The sequence below is a fragment of the Eptatretus burgeri genome, chromosome 4 (genome assembly GCF_056783735.1).
Source record: "Eptatretus burgeri isolate ZD-2024b chromosome 4, Ebu_testis_v1, whole genome shotgun sequence".
Lineage (NCBI taxonomy): Eukaryota > Metazoa > Chordata > Myxini > Myxiniformes > Myxinidae > Eptatretus > Eptatretus burgeri.
Window position 1 is genome coordinate 84,635,391 of NC_140964.1, and position 22,940 is coordinate 84,658,330.

General features: G+C 45.2%; 1 protein-coding gene across 7 annotated transcripts in view; it reads right to left on the reverse strand.

Annotated features, from left to right (window-relative positions):
- LOC147028573 (septin-2-like) overlaps positions 1–22,940 on the reverse strand; it is a 159,349-nt gene that overhangs the window by 83,031 nt on the left and 53,378 nt on the right. For 2 of the 7 annotated variants that reach the window (XM_085879107.1, XM_085879106.1), the window contains exons 3-4: positions 13,894–13,951; positions 1,697–1,793 (exon numbers count right to left, since the gene is read on the reverse strand). In XM_085879107.1, coding sequence (XP_085735233.1) covers positions 1,697–1,793; positions 13,894–13,951 — 155 coding nt within the window. Of the gene's footprint in view, positions 1–1,696; positions 1,794–13,893; positions 13,952–14,886; positions 15,006–15,144; positions 15,168–22,940 lie in introns of those variants that run through there. The other 5 variants (XM_085879111.1, XM_085879110.1, XM_085879112.1 and 2 more) reach the window with 5 other exon arrangements.

Below are 22,940 nucleotides of genomic sequence, written 5' to 3' on the forward strand. Positions count from 1 at the left end.
GATCTTATGTACTGCCTTCTTTGAGCATATTCATGGTCCCTCAATATTTACACAGACATGGGCCTCCTCCAGCAGAATACATTTCTCACTGATATGATCATACATCATACTTGAATAAATGTGTTTCTTTGGGAGGTTCCATGTATATGGTATCTCCTTACACATGTGTTATGGAACATTATACAAAATGTAAAGAAGCAATGAAGAACAACACACTGCATTGAAGGTTTCCTTGTGCTTACAAGTTTTTGTTTTTAAATATCCATATTCCATTCCTCCAATCTACTCTACGCATTTAAATTCTCTTACATTTTAGGAGTGAATGCATTTTAATGTTCTCGCCTCTGTAATCTGTCTTTTGTGTTCTTTTTAAATGTTCACTCGGCATCGGCGCTATTCTGGGTGGGAAAACGGAAATTGCAGATAGTGTTGAATGAACCTGCCGTGGCATAGGTGGTTCAAGGGTCACATACAGGTTTTGCCATGCCCACGGACAGCCACAGGTCAATGGTGAATGAGAGGGGAGGGGCGTGACGGCATTAATGATGCCCAGGTCCAAGGAGATAAAGGACGGAGTGAGGGCGGAGGCATGAGAAGCTGAATCAGCTTGGTGGGAAAGGTGTGCAATTAGTTTTCTCCTACTGCAGCCAGTGCCTTTGACCTATCCTCTCCTCCGGGCCAGATGACAGAACATGACGAGCCGCTTCCCTGCCAGAGTGGCAGGGAGATTTGATCATCCTGCGGTGCCCTGCTGGACAATCCACAGAATTTAGTCTCATGATGCCCTCTCTCTACTGTATTGTGAACAATTGGGCCAGGATAAGGACTTAAGTAATCAATGAATCTCAGTTCGTTCGTTGGCATCGTGGGCACATACCGGGAGGTGGGCAAAGGGGTTTATTACCTCATTGATTGTTTGCTTCCTTGTGTTTCCTTCCCCGTGACCATTATTCATGTTATCAACCCTTTGAACCCGAGCAGCCATTTTACCATCTGCTATTCAAACCTCCATATACATGAGCGGCCGGATTTTTCTCCAAGGAGCTCAGGGGTGGGAGAGCCGGAAGTAGTCAGGTTTCAAAGGGTAAAACATACCTGGTGTCAGGGTGAATTTTGGTTGTTGTGGTTTCTTCATTGGTGATTAAGAAAATCCCGTTGAGGGATTCATTGGCCAGGGCAGTAGAAACCGCATTTATAAAAATGGCGCCATGAGTCTCAGGCTCATTCAGGCTAATTGGTGATGAGACAGTGGTGCTAATTGGCATAATGCTTGACCGATTTGGTGACCTCAATCTGCACGGTGGTGTGACATTTGTTCGTGAGAGCTGGTTGCGGGGGGGGGGGGAGGGGGGAGGGAGGGGTGTCTTTGAAACGGTTGACTGTTATGGTTGTATTGAAACTCCCCGGATTCGAACCAGCCAACCAGATCACCACAACAATATGTAGGCTTACTGTGGACCAAAAAGAAAAAGAAAAAGAAAAGAGGGAACGAGGGAGGATGAGTTATGACTGTTTGATTGCTTTGAGTTAAGAAGGGTGGTTGGGTAGTGGAGCATGATAAAATATGATAGTTGACTCATCTTATAGCTACAAGATGCAAACACTTGAGTGATGCTTCAGGAGTCCAAAGACCAATATCTAGATTACTTTTAGAAGAATGTTTTTTTTAATGGGGATTAACAAAACAGGAACGAACCAACAACCATCAGAGTGAACTCAAATCCTTTCTTCACAGATTTACGATGCACTTGATTTGGTAGATTCGCAAAGCCCATGTAAGCACCCTCGGTGAGCTGAGGAAATATGGAAGACAGAGAATAATAGTGATGAGAAAATTAGGAGAAAAATGGGGATGGGGCAAAAAATAGAAAAAATTCAAAAAGTACATTTGTTGAACAAGGCATTTCATATCAACAGTGCAGGATTGATTGGGGTTGTTAAAGTAGTAGTGGTAGTCATAGTCTTAGACATCAATATAGTCACAACTCTCAACCACTTTGAGTGACTGATGTACCATGCTCTGTTGTACAAAGCGTTGGGTCTGCCGAAGCAGTTTCTAGGCCAGGGTCATGCTGGGTGGTATGCAATCCCTCTCCTTGCAGTAGTTAGGGCAGGAATTTGTAATTGGTTCAGGGTGCCGGCGATAGGTCATCCACTCTTCACAAAGGACACCGTGAGATCTTAAACATCCACCAACTAATGCCAGAAGATGGGTTTAATGTCCACCCGAGGGATGGCATACGCATTGATGAATCACTCGGCTTGTGAACACCGGTATAACAGTTTACAGCTGGGTCGACATTCCAACCCAGATTAGACAGCTTAGAGGTGAGTGTGTACCTCGAGGCAATCCTTCCAGTCTATATAATGGTAACAAAAACCCTCAGCATAAGAGAGGGAGGTCTAAATCCTGCAGTGAACTGGAAGAAGCAGGTTGCCATTGTGTTTTTGTTTTCTCCACAATTCACACCCTTCACAATAAAAAATAAGCAACAATTTCAAACTGTGAAATCAATTATGAACTACCGATAAAATATCAACGGTCAACCTAAACCTCTCCCTCATTAAATGACAAAGTATGTGAACCAAGTTTTTTGTTTCTAATGGTGTTGGGAGATAAGACTGCAAAGCACAGCTCAAGGAAAAATAAAAAGTGAGCTCGAGGTTATAAAGACAAGATCCTTTTTATATAATTCAGAGTAGTTGAGATGTGGTTGAGTTTACCAGGAAAAGCAGTGGAAAAAAAGGACGGTTTATCAGTTCAAAAGGAAAATAAATTCGATAAATCGTGAAAAGTACAGGTAGTTGTGGCAAAGTAGGCATGTGGGAGTGTGTGTGCACTAATGCTGGGGTGAGTGCACGTGTGAACCTTCTTGTTTGTCTTCTCCCCTCCCACAACTCATCTCTCTGTTTTGCTGTGAGCCTCCTCTACTCTTCCACGCCCCTCCCTGACCTGCATCCATTACTGCCTTCACTAAAGTATTTTAAACAACTCCAATGATGTCAAGTGGTTTTGTGTGAATGTGGTTAGCTCCTTTGATTATTAATGGCCATGTTCTTTGTGGTTGTTATGTTGCATAACATGTGTTGTTGCATTGTAGTGCAATATGATTATGATATGATTATGCACTAGCATTGTGAGAGCATAGATGCACATAAATTATTTTGTCTGCTTTCCTGTCTTTGCTTTTTTGCCTCTGCCACTACAGGTGGAAGGAAGTTATGTTTTCACTTCTGTCTGTTGGGTGGTCGCTAGACTACCGTTATTCTCAGGTTTTCCGTCTGTCTGTCTGTTTGTTTGTATGTAATGGACAGCTCTGGAGGACAGAGGAGTCAACCGATTTTGATGAAACTTGACTGGTAGGTTCATACCAGGATCTCGTTGTATGCTTTTGAGCACCGTTGCTATGGACGCCACCGTTGCTTAGCAACGGGACTTTGACATTTTTGAAAAAAATCCGATTTTTTTTTTTTTTTTCGAAAATCCAAAATCGGCTTCCGCGCTTTTATGCGCACTATAATCAACCTCTGTCAAAATTTTCAGTCCGATCAGTCAAAAACTGTATGACTCGAATGCAATTATATAGCGACCACCCATGTCGCCTACCGGCTTGTTTGTTTGTTTGTTTGTTTGCGGGAGAACTCAAAAAGTTAGACGGATTCGGATGAAAACTGGGTGGATACTTGGGTGTGTGTGACAAGGATGAATCGATTCGATTTTGGTGAACATCCGAATCCAGAGAAGAGTTTTTTTTTTTAATTCTTAAAGTGATTCTTCACCATTGAGAGATGGGGGCCAAAAACGATATTCAGCACAATATTTCCAAAATTTATTGGCCCCGATATGTTCTACTGGATCAGGGATTGTGTGGTGGAGATATGCACTCCACCGAGTGCCCTTCTAGTTTGTTATGCACTGCTTGAAATGAGTGACTGCAATGAGCAGTAACAGGGCATTTCAGCCTACGAATTAGTCTCGGAAAATACGACACTGGCCCAAGGGCATCATCTCGGATTCGATCACTGGCAAATTGAGTGCACCACCAGCAAGGAGGGTCTGTTGGAGTGTTCCACACAACCCCACCTCCCAACTCTTAATACTGCTCCTAGTGTTCTGTTACGTCCTGATCCATTATATGTTCCAGCTCCTGCATGAGCCTTGTCATTGTATAAAAAAAAACTTTTTTTATGTACTAGCATGCTGCTCTCTTTACAATATAAACGTGACGGAATGGGAGGATGGCCAACAGGTACGTATAGTCGCCTCCAATCTGTCGAGCCTGAGTTCGAATCCGGACCCAGTTATAAACAGTTATCCTGGTGTTCCACAAGCAACCAATAGGGGCAGGGCGATTCATCAGTGTGTGTGCCGTCCCTCGGATGGACGATAAACTGGCATCCGGTCTACCGGCACGAGCTAATAGATGATAAAGATCACACGGTGTCCTTCACCAAGAGCAGGCGAGCTATCGCCGGCACAATGACCAAATTACAAATTTCTGCCTGATCCTAGTCGAACGTCAGGCCTGGCCAGCCGGCTCGTGAAAGACTAGTGCACGCTTCCCCAACCCCGCAAGAATGTGGGAAGAGGAGGAGAAGGAGGAGAAGAAGAAGAAGAAGAAGAAGAATCAACAGCAGTTGGTTGAGGTAAGCCAACTGCAGTGAAAAGCAAGAAGCTGACGTTTCGGGAATGAACCGATTGTCGGAGCAAAAGAGACAAATCTTTCAAACATAATTACTTCTCCCGTGATACACCTCATCTTCATACATACACTGGTAATTAATATACGTGATATACCTTGCCTTCATACTTCATACATATACCTGTAATTAATATACATGATACACCTTACCTTCATACATAAACCTGTAATTAACATACGTGATATACCTTACCTTCATACATATACCTGTAATTAACATACGTGATATACCTTACCTTCATACATATACCTGTAATTAACATACGTGATACACCTTACCTTCATACTGTTGCGAATCTGGAAGCCATGATCACACTCAACATTCAGGTCCTTTAGCTCAGATATTTCAGTAAGTATGTGTTTTATAGATAGCTTCCTTTCCCTTGTCTAATGGGTAAATCAATGTAAATGCGCTGCGATTTGTTTTGATAGTAGGATTTCTTGTCATTTCAACTAAAACAACAGAGCGGACCACTCAAGCTCGGAATGAAACAACAAGCAGAAACCCTCAGCTCCAGGCGTCCCCGGCACGCTTACTAGGGGAGAGGTCAACTCCCACCCCCCGAACATCAAGCAGAAACCCTCAGCTCCCAGCGTCCCCCGTGCGATTACTTGGGGAAAGGTTGAGCCCCCACCTCCCGATTCGCTTGGCAAAGCGCCAAGTGGGGGGAGGGTTGAGCCACGCCTAGAAAATGGCGAAACGAATGTCTGTCTGAGCGAGCGTGCCGGGGAGGATATAAAGAAGCAGAGGATGCTCGCACGGGAGTCTGCCTGGCTGGGCTTGGTCGTCGCCGTCATCTTCTTCCTCCTCCTCCGCATGGTCTCGAGCTTGGACACCACCTCGTCTCACCTCAGTCGGGTTCGGCTGTGCTGGCCAGTCCTTCGGTGACCGGAGCTCCCAGAAGGAGGGGACGTCCAGCCACACGCTCGCGGCCAGGTACCAGCTACCCTGATCTTCAGACGACTGTCCTCCGGGCTGGAGGTCCAAATAAAGACCTTTCGGTCCAATTATTTGGGTGTGCGTGTGTGTATGTCCGTGGGCCCGTCCGTAAGTAGTGGACTGTACAAGTGCTTTCTCGCTGTATATCAGTGCCTTGCTTTATTCGGTTTAATTCTGCTTCTGACGTGCTTCCCTCATTCCTCACCTATTGCATTAAAAATAAACCCCGATTGTTAAATGTTTCAGTTCGTTCACGTCCCTTCTTTAATTGACTGAGCGTGTCGCATGCTGGGGAAGATTAGCAAGGCCGTTGTGCCGCCGTAAGGAGACATCTGGACCGACGGTTCTCGGCGATTAAACCGCTTTGAATCGCACACGGAACGAGAGCGCTAAGCGGCTCGTTTTCTTGCGAATTCCGTCGAGGGTGTGAAGACTCGGTAGATCGCCACGTGGTCTCGAGGTATTTTGAAGACTGGGCAAATAACCCTGTACCACAGTGGTTTTCAAACTTTTTTTAGTGGCGACCCAATTTCAGAACCTCTCTACATCACGCGACCCAAAAGATTCAAAACCCAATTCATAATATTGTTACGAATTCGCGCCCGCCGGCGTGCAAACTGCCGCTTTCCACCAACAGTAGCAGCTCACCCACCGGACGGACAATTCAGTTGTGACCTTCCGGAGCAACGCCGTAACCCTGTCACGGGTGGGTCTTCAACCCCACCACGGCCTCACCAATTTTCTACCCGCGCAGGATAGGGTCAATCGCCGAATCTCAATATACCTAAGTACCCGCGCGGATAGCTAACCGGGAGACCATACCTCGGCGCAGGTCGGCTGGGACACGAACCGCCCAGGCGGTTCGTTCCGTTCTGCAGCGATAACCGAGCGGGTATTATCGCCCGACCTCGCCGGATCAGATTCTATTTAACGGGTATTTAAAACCCAACTAACATTCCGAGCTGTAATATGGCGTTCCAATGGGGGAAAAGAAAACACGACGAACGGGTAACATTCACACAAACACATTTATTTACACATGCACATATAAAGCCATGCAGGTATGAAAGCAAACAAAGTGAAAGCACTACAACCGACTATAAGCAATTTATGTACAGCCACTTCACAGTTTTACTTATGGACACGGCGCCACCAACATTCATTCGAAAGCAAAAGAAAAGGAAAAGCCCACCCCCAGACACAGGGGGTCAGACTGGGCCCGTGAGCCTTTATGGCGTGGGACTTGGCAGACCGAACGAATCCCACGAGACCGTTGCAGGTTACCTGCACCCTCGTGGTGCGATGGTGGGCGAGCTCTCTCCGGCGCTCTCCACACGGATGCGCAGGCTTGCGCGACAGAGCTGGCAAAGCGGCGCCTCCCGTCCGCGTCCCTGGTCCGTGTGCCACGAAGAAGTCAAACAGCCACGAAGAAGTCGAGCAGCCACCACGAAAAAAACCCACGAGCTCACGAGCTGCCACCACGAAGTAAAAAATACCCACAATCTCATGAGCTCGACGAGCAGCCACCACGAATAAAACCACACCAGCTCATGAAAAACACCCACGAGCTCACGAGTTCCAAGCCGACGAGAAAAAACACACGAGCTGCTTGACCTGGCGTCCCGAATGCCCTTATAATGCTCACGCCACGCCCCTCCGCTCTCGCCCCGCCCTCCTTCCAGAACCTGCGGGAACCTTCCAGAAAATGGGCGTGCCCTCTTGCCCCCCTCCCCACGTGCCTCACGGGGGCCGAGAGAATCAGAATTGGCACAGATCCAGGGAGAATCAGGCGGGAAAATCCGCGCGCCATCGGAACTCCTCTGGTTTCCTTCGCTTCGTCGAGACGGTTTACATTAACAAAGAGGGCCGTGGTTTGGCGTGTGGAGACTGCCACGAAGCGGTGGTCGTGACGTGGTTGGCGTTCTGGTTTGAGGTTGAAGTGTGGTTGGTCCAAAATAACGATAGGAAAAGAAAAACACTATCTCAAAGGTCACAGCCCTGTGACACGAACAAAATCATTAAACAACGGTGGGGAAATCTAACTGAACACAGACTTATCGATCTAACTGAACTACGGACCTTTATGGTGTTCTGCGAATTTCCACAGCCGTAACAATATATAAGATAAGATTTCATATGACACAAGAACATTTACTGTTTACTTTATTCACCATCGTCATGTTTTCATAGACGAGTAAACGGAGAATAGCCGACAGTATCCAAATAGTACAGTTGAATGTTTCAGAAGTTAAGTCCAAATGACATTTAGATATATCAGTGAGAAGGATGAGCCTGTTTTTCAGAAACCAACTTCTCTATTCGTGGAGAAGTAGATGACAATGCCAGGATCATATCATGCTCCATTTCTAGGCAATTTCTGTACTTTGTTTTAATCACCACCATGGTGGAGAACGACTGCTCACAAAAGTATGATTAAGGATATGGCATGAGAACCTAATGGCGCGCCGTGACAGGGTCGGATACGACGGCAGCATTTTGCACCAGAATGTCGACAACGAATTCGTCCGCGCAAGAGCCTGCGCTCCTGAATCCTGCTGGAGTTGTACAAGCTCTTCCTGTGCTGCATCATCTTCATCAGCAATCAAGTCCAGTGGAGCCGTGAAAGGGTCCCGAACCACAGAAAAGGATTGCACATCCAGCTCAGGGAAATAGTGCTCGAACTGTTCAATGGGCGACCGAAGGCGATGTGCTATCTCCCCAGAAAGACTGTCGAGCTCAGTATCATCGTACTGGCAGGTCGTGAGATGCTCCACCAGACGGAGGAAAAGGCTGAAGCGCTTAACAGTTGCTTTGTCTGCCAGTAATTTTAGAGTCACCAGAAATCCGCTCATTTTGTTGTGAAAAATCATGAGGTTGGCGTCTTTGCCTTGGAGGGAGCGGTTGAGGACATTGAGACGTTCAAATATGTCAGCGAGATAGCACAGTTCTGACAGCCAAGAGTCCGACTCAAGCAACGCTACCCATGCCGTTTTCCCTTGTGTGCATGGGAACTCCTTCAGTTCATCTTTGAGCTCGTAAATGTGCAGAAGAAGGTTTCCTCGAGATAACCATCTGACTTGAGTGTAGAATAGTAAATTCTTATGGTCGGCTTCCATCTCCTGGCAGAATAGCCTGAATAACCTAGTATTGAGGGCGCTCGATTTGATGTGATTCACCATTTTTACGACTTCTGAGAGCACGCTCTGGAAGGTTTCTGGCAAAGTACGAGAGGCGAGCGCTTCTCGGTGAATCATGCAGTGTACCATGGAGGTCTGAGGATCCACCTCAAGCAATTTAGCCTTGAATCCAGAACGCACTCCTAACATTGCTGGCACACCATCTGTTGTAGAACCGAGCAACTTTCCGAAGTCCAGATCATGGTCACGATAAAACTGCTCTACTTTCCCAAAAATGTCCTCGCCTTTGGTGGTGGCCTCCAATGGTTTGATGAGCAGAGGCTCATCGACAAATTTATCAGCCTTTATGAAGCGGACCCAGATGATGAGTTGTGCGTACGATGCGATATCAGTGGACTCGTCTAACTGTATGGCGTGCCACGGCGATTCCTTGATCTTCTGTACGACCTGAGCCGTTACGTCCACTCATATCTTCAATTCTGCGTTGGATGGTGTTGTCAGAGAGGGGTATAACTGCCAGTTTCTTCGCCGCTTCCTCCCCAACCATCAGTGATACCATGTCCTTTGCACATGGCAGCACGAGTTCTTCCGCAATGGAGTGAGGCTTTTTAGTCTTGGCAACATGGAGCGACACTCGATACGAGGCCTCTAATGCCCGAGAATTGGTCTGATGGTATGTACCCTCTCTGTCAAGACACATATTCTTGAGTGCAAGAAGTTTCCTCTCAAAGAACGCTCTCTTCTTATCCTGATAAGGCGCATGTTTTGCAGTCAAATGCCTCTGCAACTTATTTTGTTTCATAGACTCTGTAGAAAGCACTTTGAAACAAATCACACACCGAGGCCTCTGTGCCCCACTTTTATCCACCACGTAGTAAAATCCAAGGTCCAGAAATTTATCCTGGTAAGAACGTTCGAGATATGCTGGTGGCTGGTGCTGCCATCACAAATAAGGTCTCGAGTCTTACGTGGAGACGTGAATAGACCTTAATGATAGAGTCTGAGTCTGAGAGGCCGTGGATCAAACCACTAATTTCCCGCCAAAATGAACCGTCCTTCAGCGAGCCCGCACATCGGCTGGATCCCATTCCAAGCGTCATGTTGCGCCGGTCCCAAACTTTGAACGAACCGTTTATATAACATCCCGTAAAAGCGAACACCGATCGAAAAAAAACAATTTTTTTTTTTTTTCGCTGCAAGCAGACACCCGCGACCCCACAAAATTTTCTCAGCGACCACACTTGGGGTCGCGCCCCCGGGTTTGAAAAACCAAGCTGTACCACGTGGTGGAAATGTTGACCCTTCACGCTCCGAAAGGGACCCGTACTCTGCGGACTTTTCCGAACAGTACGATCTGAATTCCGGGCGATCGGTCGAGCCGAATTATACTGTTCCATCTGGTGGTCGTGCTTACGGCCGACGTCCTGGCCCCGCAATAATACTTCATACATATACCTGTAATTAATATAAGTGACACACCTTACCTTCATACATATACCTGTAATTAATATACGTTACACCTTACCTTCATACATATACCTGTAATTAATATATTGTTACAGCTGTGGAAATTCGCAAACCACCATTCAGACCCCGTAGGTGAGATGTCTTGATAGGTGCATGTGTAGTTAGCCCAAACCCGTTGAATAGAGGGAATTTATGTGATTCATCTGGGCTGCGACGCTTTGAGTTAGCCATTTTTTCTGTTCTATCTTTATTTTGAACCAACCACGTCTCAACCGCCATCACACAACAACCACACCACCGCCACCATCTACGCTCCCACATCATCGCATCAACGCCATTCCCAAACGGCACCATAACCATCAAACCACCACCAAAAACCCTCCACCACCTTCACCTCTCTCCTTCTACGGCCATTCCCGCACCACCTGTGAACACTGAACGTCGGGCTGTCTCGGGCCCGTTGGGCGATTGGTGCTGAAAGCACCGATCCGCGAGCGCAAATAGCGGCCTTTCCGAGGGAAAATTCGGATCAAAAACGCTACACGCCCACCTTTCCTCCGTCAAATTAGCGAGCGCGGGGTGGCTTGGCCCCGCCTCAAGGCGCGTGTGTGTGAAGTCAATATATGCAAATTCTAGGATCAGGGGAGGTTCACGCCCCCGTTTCCTCCGACCAATGGGCGAGCGTGGCTCCGCCCCCGAGTTCATTCTGATCCGAATATTTGCATACTGGCTTCTCCTGCCCGCCTATAAAAAGGCGAGCGCAAGGCAAATAAGTCAGAGTCGGGTCGATCGGGGGAGGAGAGTGCGGAACGGAGAAGAGTCGCGGTGGAACTGCAAACAAGGGAGCTCGGGTCCGAGATGAGAAGGACGGTGGTCGGCGACACAGTTACGGTGTGGGGAAATTGCTCGTCTCGTCCCGGGACCCAAGCCAGCCAGCCATTCTCCTCCCCTAGGGCATCAACAATTCCCCCCCCCCTCCGCGCTGAGATAGTGCAAAAAGGGGGCCCCGTTCCCACCCCACTCCAAACGTCGTGCCAACGAAACCCGCCAAGGAGTAAGGAGTCGGGGCACAGCCACGCGGCCACATTTGCGGCTCGCCCGCCAACACGTCACGAGGACGCGGGTAGGACCCCCCCCCCCCCAATCTCGTGGACCTGGCCGCTCCTCCAGGTCACGCGCACATTTGGCCTACGGGCCTGTCTGCCCTCTTGTCTATGAGGGTGGCTTCTTTCCTTTGCTTTTGTGTAAATGTGTGTTGGCGCCGTCTGTAAAGAAGAACTGCATCAGTGTTGCCGTGTGTGCGCATAGTCGGTATTAACTCTGCGTCGTTGTTGCTTTTATCGTTTTGGTTGCTTTATTTGCATTTTGACTGTATGGCTGGATATACGTGCTTTCCGTGTGCCGGGAAATAAATGTGCATTATGTGAACTGTTTTCCCGTTTCGCTTCGTCTTTTCCCTAATTGAATCTCCATCCTACACGTAAAGGGTTCGTAGTGGGTGCAAAACGCCCGGTAAATAATCTGAACCGTCGAGGTCGACAATAACACCGCTCGGTTATCCCGATAGTACGGAACGGGCCGCCCAAGCGGCTAGTGTCCAGAGTCGACCTGCGGTGAGGTACGATCGCCCGGTTTACCATTCGCGTGGGTACTTAGGTAGGTCGAGTTTGGCGAACAACCCTATCTTACGCGGGTGGCCGATTGGCACGATCGTGGTGAGGTCGAAAGGCCCACCCGTGACTAGCTCCCGGCATTGTTCCGAGAGGGTCACGACTGAATTGTCCGTCTGGTGGGCGACGTGCCGAGATCCGAGTTACGTGGCCGTCCGCACACCAGCAGGCGCGAATTCGCAACAATATGTTACACCTTACCTTCATACATATACCTGTAATTAATATACGTGATACACCTTACCTTCATACATATACCTGTAATTAATAAACGTGATATACCTTACCTTCATACATATACCTGAAATTAATAAACGTGATACACATTCCCTTCATAGTTCATACATATACCTGTAATTAATATAAGTGACACCTTACCTTCATACTTCAAACATATAACTGTAATTAATATACGTGATATACCTTACCTTCATACAAATACGTGATACACCTTACCTTCATAAATATACCTATAATTAATATACATGATATACCTTACCTTCAAACATATACCTGTAATTAATATACGTGATATACCTTCCCTTCATAGCGAAGGTAGTGAGCTTCATACGTAACGCGTGCACATGAGAGAATAGGAAACAACAACAACAACAACAACACAATACCCTGGCAATTTGGAATCTGTGTCGTTGGCTATGACCCTTTTGCTTCTGGGTTTTTTTTAAACGCTGTGCGGTGGAAAACACGATTGGGTTTTATTTCTATCTTGTGAATATTACTTAACGCATGCACATGAGAATTGGAAACAACACAATACCCTGGCAATTTGGAATCCGTGTCGTTGGCTATGACCCTTTTGCTTCAGTTATTTTTTTTTTTGTTGCTTCCGATTTTTGTCATGGGAACGATGCATGCCGGGAGATAAAGCATCGTCGGAGACATGAAAGACCCAAATAATATCAGACATGGTGTATATTTCCTCCACTGATTTTAATAAAGATATCTCCCGCATCATCAAAAAATAAATTTTCATCACGATTTACATTATTTGATCGCTGATCCTGAATCCAGGCCGAAGTAACCGGAAATTGCGTTTTCAGTTGTGAACAAGTTACAGGTAAAGTCAGAAGCGAATGCAAGAAGAATTCTACGTTTGCTTCTTGTATTTATTTTTTTATACGAGATCCTGTTCTAGGCGGTGTAGTTGTTGTTGTGAAGGTAATGTTGAGGAAATTTTTTTTTTTTCAGATGAGATCCTGTTCTTGGCGGTGTAGTTGTCGTTGTGAAGGTAATGTTGAGGAATTTTTTTTTCAGATGAGATCCTGTTCTAGGCGGTGTAGTTGTTGTTGTGGAGGTAATGTTGAGGTAATATGCAGTAGTGTTATCACCGTTATAGAAATGCACAAATAATTAATTTGATCTATAGTATACCGAATCACATCTTTATGACTAAAAAATTAACAAAACTCGAGAGTAAATACTCTAGCAGTTTTAAGTCTACCTAATTTTATAATAGATATCTCCCGCATCATCAAAAAATAATTTTAAATCGTGATTTACATTATTTGATCGCTGATCCTGAATCCAGGCTGAAGTAACTGGAAATTGCAGCATTGAATGTAAGAAGAATTCTACGTGCGCTTCTAGGCTTTGCCTATTCCATATTACTTCATACATATACGTGATACACCTTACATATACCTGTAATTAATATAGGTGATACACCTTACCTTCATACATATAACTGTAATTAATATACGTGATACACCTTACCTTCATACATATACGTGATACACCTTACCTTCATACTTAATACATATACCTGTAATTAATATATGTGATACACCTTACCTTCATACATATACGTGATACACCTTACCTTCATACTTCCTACATATACCTATAATTAATATACGTGATACACCTTACCTTCATACATATACCTGTAATTAATATACGTGATACACCTTACCTTCATACATATACCTGTAATTAATATACGTGATACACCTTACCTTCACCTTCTCGCCTGAACTGTGACTTGAAAATGAAGACTGCTTCATTCTCCAAACCCTAGAGGATGCAATACAATATTAGAACGTGCCATGGTGGTGGTGGTGTGGTGGTGGAGGAGGGGGGAAGGGGAGGAAGGGGAGGAGGGGGGGAGAGAGAGGGGAGGGAGAGGGAGAGGGATGAGGGGGGAGGGGGACGGGGGAAGAGGAGTGGGGAGGAGGTGGGAGAGTGGGAGAGTGGGGAGGAGGTGGGAGAGTGGGAGAGTGGGGAGGAGGTGGGAGAGTGGGAGAGTGGGGAGGAGGTGGGAGAGTGGGAGAGTGGGGAGGAGGTGGGAGAGTGGGAGAGTGGGGAGGAGGTGGGAGAGTGGGAGAGTGGGAGAGTGGGAGAGTGGGAGAGTGGGAGAGTGGGAGAGTGGGAGAGTGGGAGAGTGGGAGAGTGGGAGAGTGGGAGAGTGGGAGAGTGAGGGCACTCCACCACCAAATTGTTTATTTATTAAAGCGTGTTATGGTAAACGATCGAACACGTGGGCATCGTGGTGTTTCGTGGTGTTTCGCCAAGCAAACGATCATCCTGCTTTTCACAAAATATAATAAAATAATCACAACTCACAAGATGTACAAGAAGGCATTATATACATATAAATATATATATATATATATATATATATATATATATATATACACACATATAAATATATATAAATATGTAATCTGCAGATAAATGCAGAACGTAAGTGCAATGCAATGGTTTTTAAACTGAGCGAGAACTGGACGGTGGTTTGCAACTCGGCTTTTTCACTTGAAATTCCCGTCACACGGAATGAATGATCACACACAATGAGTGAGGGTTATAAATCGCACGAACGAACGCCGAGCAGGAGGAATTGCGACGTCTCGTTGGGAGCACAGAACGCTAAAACAAAAGCTCCGACCGAATCACATCTCTCGAACACAGTTGCAATGATCATGTATTTCCGTTGCAATGATTGTACAAACCTCACCTCGATGCTTCTTCGTCCTCACAGCGGAAAACACAGAGCGTGATGACGTAGTACACCTCACCGCTATTTAAAAAAAAACTCATGACGTCATGACGCTGTGTTTCACAAGGCTCAAAACAAAAGATGTCGTGTGACGTTTGAAAATAAATCGGTAGAATGGTTTAATTTGCTGCTGATGTTTTATGGGGTTAAACGCCACGGTAAGACATTCCACCCTGACCCTGGGTGTTTGGAGTTTCGATGTGGAACACACCTTTCTTCACAGGAATCATTGAGCATTCCTGAAACATCCGATGTTATTTTTGAATAAGAATAGCGAGTATCGCTCAAATCTATTCCAATATATGTTGACTCGAAATTCCTGCGAGCTCCATCACCGAAAGAAGTCTTGCGTCATTTGGTAAACAATAATTGTGTGATATATATAGAGTCCCGTAGATCTGCGATGATAGAAAAACGAGGGCGATTTTGTTGATGTAATAATATTATAAACTACTAGTGCGTGGCCGGACGTGCACACCAAAAAAAAATTAAAAAAAACTTTCAAACAACCACACAGGCCATTCCTTCGCTCTCGGAAACGACGACTGGAGTGGGGCATTGTGTTTATCTATAAATGCGGATAAGAAATCGAGAAATTATTAGAATACAGTAAGTCATCACTATCCGGAAGTGGTGCGTGCCCGCACGGAATGTTCACATGCATTCCATGAATTATCGCTTTCATTGAAGTAACAACTGCTGTGATACTTACACACACAGAGTTAATTAAAATCCAAATTAAAATCAAGTTTACCTCCCTGTCTTTGCTTGCCATGACATTCGCTGCCATTGACCATTGCCACTCCTACGCCACGGAACTAAATGGCGCCGTTTCCCCATCGGCCACGCCTACGCAGCAACGTGTCCTGCTATTGGTTTGGTAAATAAATGACCATAACTTGGGAAGCACTCGTCCGATTAATATCAAACCTTGAAAAGGCACATCCACAGGGGCCCAGCAATATACCTGGCAAGTTTCAATTAGATCGGACCAGTGGTTGTCGGGAAACAGCGGTCACACACACACACACACACACACACACACACACACACACACACACACACACACACACACACACACCTGGAATTATAGATAGGCAGCTTGGTGGACAAGTTGGGTGTGTGACGAGGAAGAATTGATACAATTTTGGTGAAGATCCGAATCCAGATCCGCATCCGATAATTTTTTTAAGTGATTCTTCACCATTGAGAGATCGGGTGAAACTAATATATGGTACGATATCTCAAAAAGTTGTGGACAGATCTGGATAAAACTTGGTGGAGAGGTTGGTTGTGTGACAACGATGAAATGATTCGATTTTGATGAAGATACAAATCTGGATCTACATACGAGAATTGTTTAATTTCTAAAGTGATTTTTCACCACTTCAAGGGCCAAAAACGATTATATAGCACGATATTTCAAAAATTTATTGGGCCAGATGTTCTCGTGGATCAGGCATTGCATGGCGGAGGTTCGTGCTCTATGCTTCTCGTGTTTTTTATACAACCGTTAAAATCACGACAAATATGACCAGCAAAAACGACATAAAAAATATTTTTGTTTTGAAAAATGTGATCAACTTTGACGTGAGAAAAACCTATGTCTCGCTGTTTGCAACTCCCATCCGGGAACACATGCGAAACTTCACATTACCAACACTTCAAGCTCCAACTACATAGTAGATGAAACTCCATACTAAAAGAAACTCTCACCAACCTTCATAATTTTACTCAGAAATCAAGGGAGAAATTATTGTGGAAGACAAAAAACTGCATTCAAGTATAGGTTTGAGACTGTAAGATATTTCAATAACGAGAACGGCATTCGGTAGAGCACATACCTCCGCCAGGCTGAACAGTTTACATTTTGTATCCCACTTGACAGGCTGGATCTGGATCTGGATCTGGACCTGAACCAAAATCGAATCAGCTTGTTATTGTCACCAAACCAACTCATCCACCTGGTTTTGTCATCACTCATCCAAAACTTTGTGAGATGTCATGCGACAAATCGTTTTTGGCCCCATCTCCAAATGGTGAAGAATGACTTAAGAAATTCTAATATCCAGATTCGGATTGGGATCTTCACTAAAATCTAATCAATTAATCTTTGGCACACACCAACCTTGTCCAGTTTTGTCAGCATCCATCCACACATTTGTCTGATCTGTTATACCTTACTTTGTAACAAAGCGTTGATTCTGCTGAAGCCGTTTCTAGGCCAGGGTCATACTGGGCGGTTTGCCATCCTTCTCCTTGCAGTAGTTAGGGCAGAAATTTGGAATTTAGCCATGGTACCGGCGACAGCTCACCTACTCTTCGCGATGGACACAATGGGATCTTTAACGTCAACCGAGTAATGTTGGCAGACAAGACGCCCAGTTTAACGTTCATCCTTGGCACGGCAAACACACTGATGAATCTTCCCACCTGTGAAACACTTGGATGACAGGTAATAGCTGGGTCAGGATTCTCACCCAGGCTATATGGCTAAGAGGCAAGTATGCGCACCCCAAGCCATCCTGCCACTCCAATACACATTTACTCCAAGAGAATTTGCATCATCCGCCCACCCGGCACACTCCGCTCTCCCCATCCCCACTATAAATGATTTTTTTTTTCCCACCGTCCAGTGGTTCAGGAAAGCATAGAACTCAAGGAAACACAGAAACAAACACACAGGTACTTCTCAAATGATATCTTGTATGATTACACATGCAATTTGGGATAGTGAATGGATGACTAAATTGTTAACTCAGTGACTACCGAGTGAGATGGTAGGCCTATACCATCCAATAAAATCGTGTTCACCTGATCTGCTGTAACCATGGTGAAAACCTGATCAAAGGTTGGAGAACAAGTTTAAATTGCTGATTAGGTGGACAAGATACAAGTGGAAATGGCAACAAATGAAGGTTGGATTTAAAAACGACTTCAAATTTATCGGGTTTTCCTTTCTGCCTGAAATTGTCTCCGTACAGGACTGTATAATAAATCTTGTTCTCACTCATGACACCGTTTGGTAGATATTCAGAATCAGGTAAATAACAGAATCCTTTGAAGGACAGTAACTTATCAAAGGTTTCACCCTTTATATTTTTACCTCCATCACCGAAGGTGGACGGTGGTTATATATATATATTTTCACCTCTGTCTGTTTGTCTGTCTCTTTGTGTTTCTTTGAGCAGGATATCTCAAAAAGTTGTGGACGGATTTGGAGGAAATTTGGAAGACAAGTTTGGTGTGTGTGTGTGTGACAAGTTATAATTGTTTCGATTTTGATGAAAATCCAGATCCAGATAAGAGAATATTTTAGTTATCCCACGCATACTAAGCCAAAAGTGGGGTTAAGTAATCGGTCGCTTACGTACGTACGTACGTATGTACGTTTCAGCATTTTATTAAGAGCATCCATCGAAAACCATTCTATGGAGGATATTGACACTTTACCACATATTACATGACCATTTGGTATCGTGCATTTTTAGTGTACATCGAAAATTATCAAAGTACAATTTGTACACATTTATCTCAGAAGTGTGGATAGATGAAATTCCAAATTTGCCGCCAGAAGAGTTGGCTCGCTCGGTCGCACCAAGTCCTTCTGAAGACTATTCCATGATTACCAGGGCAATTTTTTGTCGCACTAAAAAACGTGAAAAGTTGCTTTTATTTCTTTACCAAAAGTTGCACTAAAAAGTAACTTAAAATCCATACACAGAGGCGACTGCAACGACTAATTTTCAGTTAGTCATTTATTTATTATATTCTCAAAGCCAGCAAGTTGGCAATGATAGAACATTTTCATGAATTCAGCAATGATATAACATTTTACAAGGTTTTTAAAGTCAGCATTAAATCAAATCACTCAAATTCACGCTTCATCGCTGTGATTGTAATAAACAGAAATATATTTCTCAACGTTTTCGGGTGAGAAGTTACGGTCCTTCCGCAGTAGTGTTGTTTTTACATCGAAAAAGAGCGTTCAACGCTCACCGAAGCAACTTAACACTTTCGCAACTTTGTGTACAAACTTGGTGGAATGTCCTTGCTTGCCAGATCCATGATCTGCTTTATGTCCTTGTTCTGCTCCAAACGCCTCTCCAAAATAAGACGCTATCCCACATGGATCACGGCCAAAGCTGAGCGATTTCAGATCGTTAAAAGTATCAGAGATCGTATTCGTATAACTTTCGCATTTAGTAACCAGCTCAATCAGGCACTTGTAGTCACGATGGATACTGAGCAAGTCCTTCACCAGGTGTTCTGATGCTATAGCTTACTTCGCTCTGGTAACAAGCAAACCATCACCTTGAAATTCCCCAATGATTCTCTTGACATCTGGCAAATTGTCAGCATAGTAGAACGCCGCATTTAACCAGCTTGCCCAGCAGGTTACGATGAGTTGAGGTGGGTATCCAATTGCAGCAAACAACTTCTTATGGTCTTTGTTCTTGACAGCAGCACTCTTGACCCTGGCGATCAGATGTATCGGTCAGCAAAGTGGGCTCAAACCTTTTTGGCACAGTTATGAAGTAGATGCACAGTACACGTGACATGGAGTAGTCGCGGGTAGATTTGCTTGAGGTGGCCTCCAGCAGCAGTCGTGTAGCGCGCAGCGTCGCTCAAGAGAAGAACAAAATTTGACCGATCAGACTGTAGCGTTTTGATGGCATCATCCACTGTCTGTATTACTGTCTGTGAGTTGATTGAGGCTGGAAGCTGCTTGCAGTGCAGCAGGAAAGTCTTTTCTGGTGATTCGACATTGCCCACAAGAATGTTAATGTACTTTGCGCCTGCCACCTCTGCTTCATCGATGACCATAAATATGTTCTTCCCCTTGAGCAGATTCTGGATCCGCAATGTTTCTTTCTCTGCCATTGATGCCACTCGCGATCGGCAACAGGACTCCAAATGTGCATTGCAGCCCATGAATTGAAATAGTGACTTCATCTCCAGATTATTTAGTTTGTAGAGAGGTATATCTGCTGAGAAAGCTCGTAACTACCAGATCAACAAATTCTTGTCCCTTGCTCACTTTCTCAGTTAGCAGCAATGTCTGTCGAGGTTCATTTTCAGCATCCTTGGATGAATTCCACGTAAAACTGGACAAGCGATGCAAAAAATAAATTTCGTTCTGACGACAGCAGAATTCGTTTTTCATTTCAATAAAATACCAAAAGAGAGAACGAACGCCCTTTTCGTTCGTTTTCAACTTTTATTGCATTTTTTGCAATGAACAATATGTTGAGCTTGTATTCGAAGATTGGATATTTTGTGATTCCGTCACGAGAGTTTACCGGCCATGAAAATTGGATGAGACTACTTTCGAGCAGAAAGCGGGTGAAATTCATTAGTTCGTTCATCAGTTGAGCTTTTGCGATATGTATCGCACAGTTGCAAGAATTCGGCATACGAGCAGAGTTTTGGTAATAAAGATACCTTCCCATAACCTATGTCCTTTCGTGTGTGATTCCGTCACGCAACTTCAATTAATGATTACTAATTAAGTGCTATTTGTCTTGGAATTTATTTTCCACCGATCATTCCTATTGGTCATGTTTGTCATTACAAAAGCATTATCATCGTGACATTTTGGGATATAACTTGAAAATATGAATCTGAATCCAGAAAAGTCTCGTGCAAATGGTGATTCCGTCACGCTGGAATTCATGCTTGGCTCTCGTGTGTTTTATACTGTCGCGATGTTTCAGAACACTGGACCGTCGTTCATGGCACACGACTGTAGAACATAACTTGCAGAACAAACTGTTCCCAGAAGTTACTACGAACTCAGTTGGAAATTCTGCTCCATACTTTTGCAATCGAAGGAGCAGCTTCCTTGGGCATAATTGGCAAGTAAAGCTGACGTCCTTGTATTAGAGATTAAACTCGATATTTAAGTAAAAGGAGGTAAGATATAACAACTTGATAGCAAACAGGAACACCGCAGCAACACATGACAGGAAGTCAGGTCATTCAATGCACAGGTGACACTAAAAAAAAATGTCGCCGCTTCATGCAGGCATGACGCCACCTGGCCGAGCATTTAGCAGATTTAGCCACTCAAGCAGTATGACCACTCCTCATTTTCATAAATGCCAAGGTGAGCCAATGAAAAAAGCCAGGAATTCACAAGGTTTCGGAAAAACGATGATAATAGAAAATCTATACGCCAAGAAAACCTATAGAAAACCAAGATGCCAAGGTGAATAATGAATAGCCAAGATCTTGTGAAAAAAGCCAAGGAGTGGTCACACTGCACTCAAGTGTGATGAACGCCGGAAGTTGTGTAATCCATCATTGAGATCCAAAATATAAACTGTTCAACCTGCCGGAGGTGTTTGCTCTCTGGATTGCTGTTCTCGTCATTATGTATCCACTTCTTGAAATTAAAAAAGGAATTTTGGAAAATGGATGTATGAACTGCTCCCCAAAAAAGACTATGTGGGGAATAGTTAATTTTGCAACATACTCGTAAATGAGTTGTCTCGTGTGTGTGTGTGTGTGTGTGTGTGTGTGGGACTGGATGTCCAACGGCGTCAAACGTAACCGAAAGTTGCCCAGAAGAGGTGCTGCATCTCCAAGAACCCCGTCTTTCGAACGGGGATGCCGAGCAGGCAGTGGATCACGTCTCCGCACCGGTTGTGCACTTTTCCAAACATGTGCCTGGCAAACGTTCACTCCTCGTAGTTGGCTGTGTAGGTAGCGTTACCTGCTGTAAATGGGATCGAATGCTTCGGTGTGGATATCAGGTGAGGTTTGTGGTACCACAAACATCAGCTGTTTGTGGTGAGGATGTTGAGGTCGTGGAGAGATTCACTTACCTTGGCAGTGATATTCATGTCTCTGCTGGCTGCGAGTCAGAGGTCAATAGACGTCTGGGTCGGGCCTGGGGAGTCATGGATTCACTGGATCATGGGGTGTGGCGCTGCCGGTACCTGTGCGGGAGGACGAAAGTCCGAGTCTTCAGGTCCTTGGTACTTCCAGTCTTGCTCTATGGGTGCGTGACTTGGACTCTGACCAAGGATCTGAGACGGAGACTTAAATCCTTTGGTACCAGGTGTCTTCGGAGAATCCTTGGCTATCGCTGGTCGGATTTTGTGTCCAACGAGCGGTTGCTGAGAGAGGGACTCGGATGAGATTTGTTACCTGCATAGTCCGTGAGCGTCAGTTGCGGCTGTATGGACATGTGGCTCATTTTCCTGACGCTGATCCTGCTCACCAGATTCTCTCAGCGAGGGAGTCTCATGAGTGGAGGAGGCCAGTGGGCTGACCACATGCCTCATGGTTGCAGCAGGTCGACCATTATCTCAAGGAGATGGGGATGGGCCTGGCATCTGCCTGGGGGATGGCCAGACGGAGGCCCCTGGAGTACCGGCGGAAAGTGGACGCAGCAACGCACTGTTCTGGCACATGCTCCCATACCTGACCTGATATCAGGGTATGGCACGAGAGTGAGGAGTCAAATGGCCTCCTCCAGTGCCAAACTCTCCTTGTGCCGCACAGTCTTTACTTGCTGAAAACCTGTCGCCATGGTGCCTCGATCACTGGCACCATCTCTCAACAGCTCCCTTCCCCCTTCACCGTTTTTTTTTTTTCCTTGGAATGGTTTGCTTTCTTGATAGCTCACCAAAACACAAGCACACCTTTACAGTGACGTGCGTGGGCAAATAAAACCTGTTCTTCAGACAAACCTAACATTATTGGAGCCCATGACGTTCGTTGAATGACCATTACCTGTATGAACTGAAATGAGGTTGTTGAGAGGTCACCTTTGAGCTCCATCGCTTGAGTATGAATCTCAACGCAGGTATACATTCTCACCCTGGTGTTTTATGTGCAGAGCAATACATCAATGCGTGGGTCATTCAGTGATCGGGTGTTAAGCCGGAGGACCACTGCCCAGACCACTGGTCCTGGAACAGTGGGGATGGGGAGTGTGCAGGAGGAAAAGGGTTGCCATCCCTGCCTCGTTAAGATCTTGAGCCTTACCCACTATCT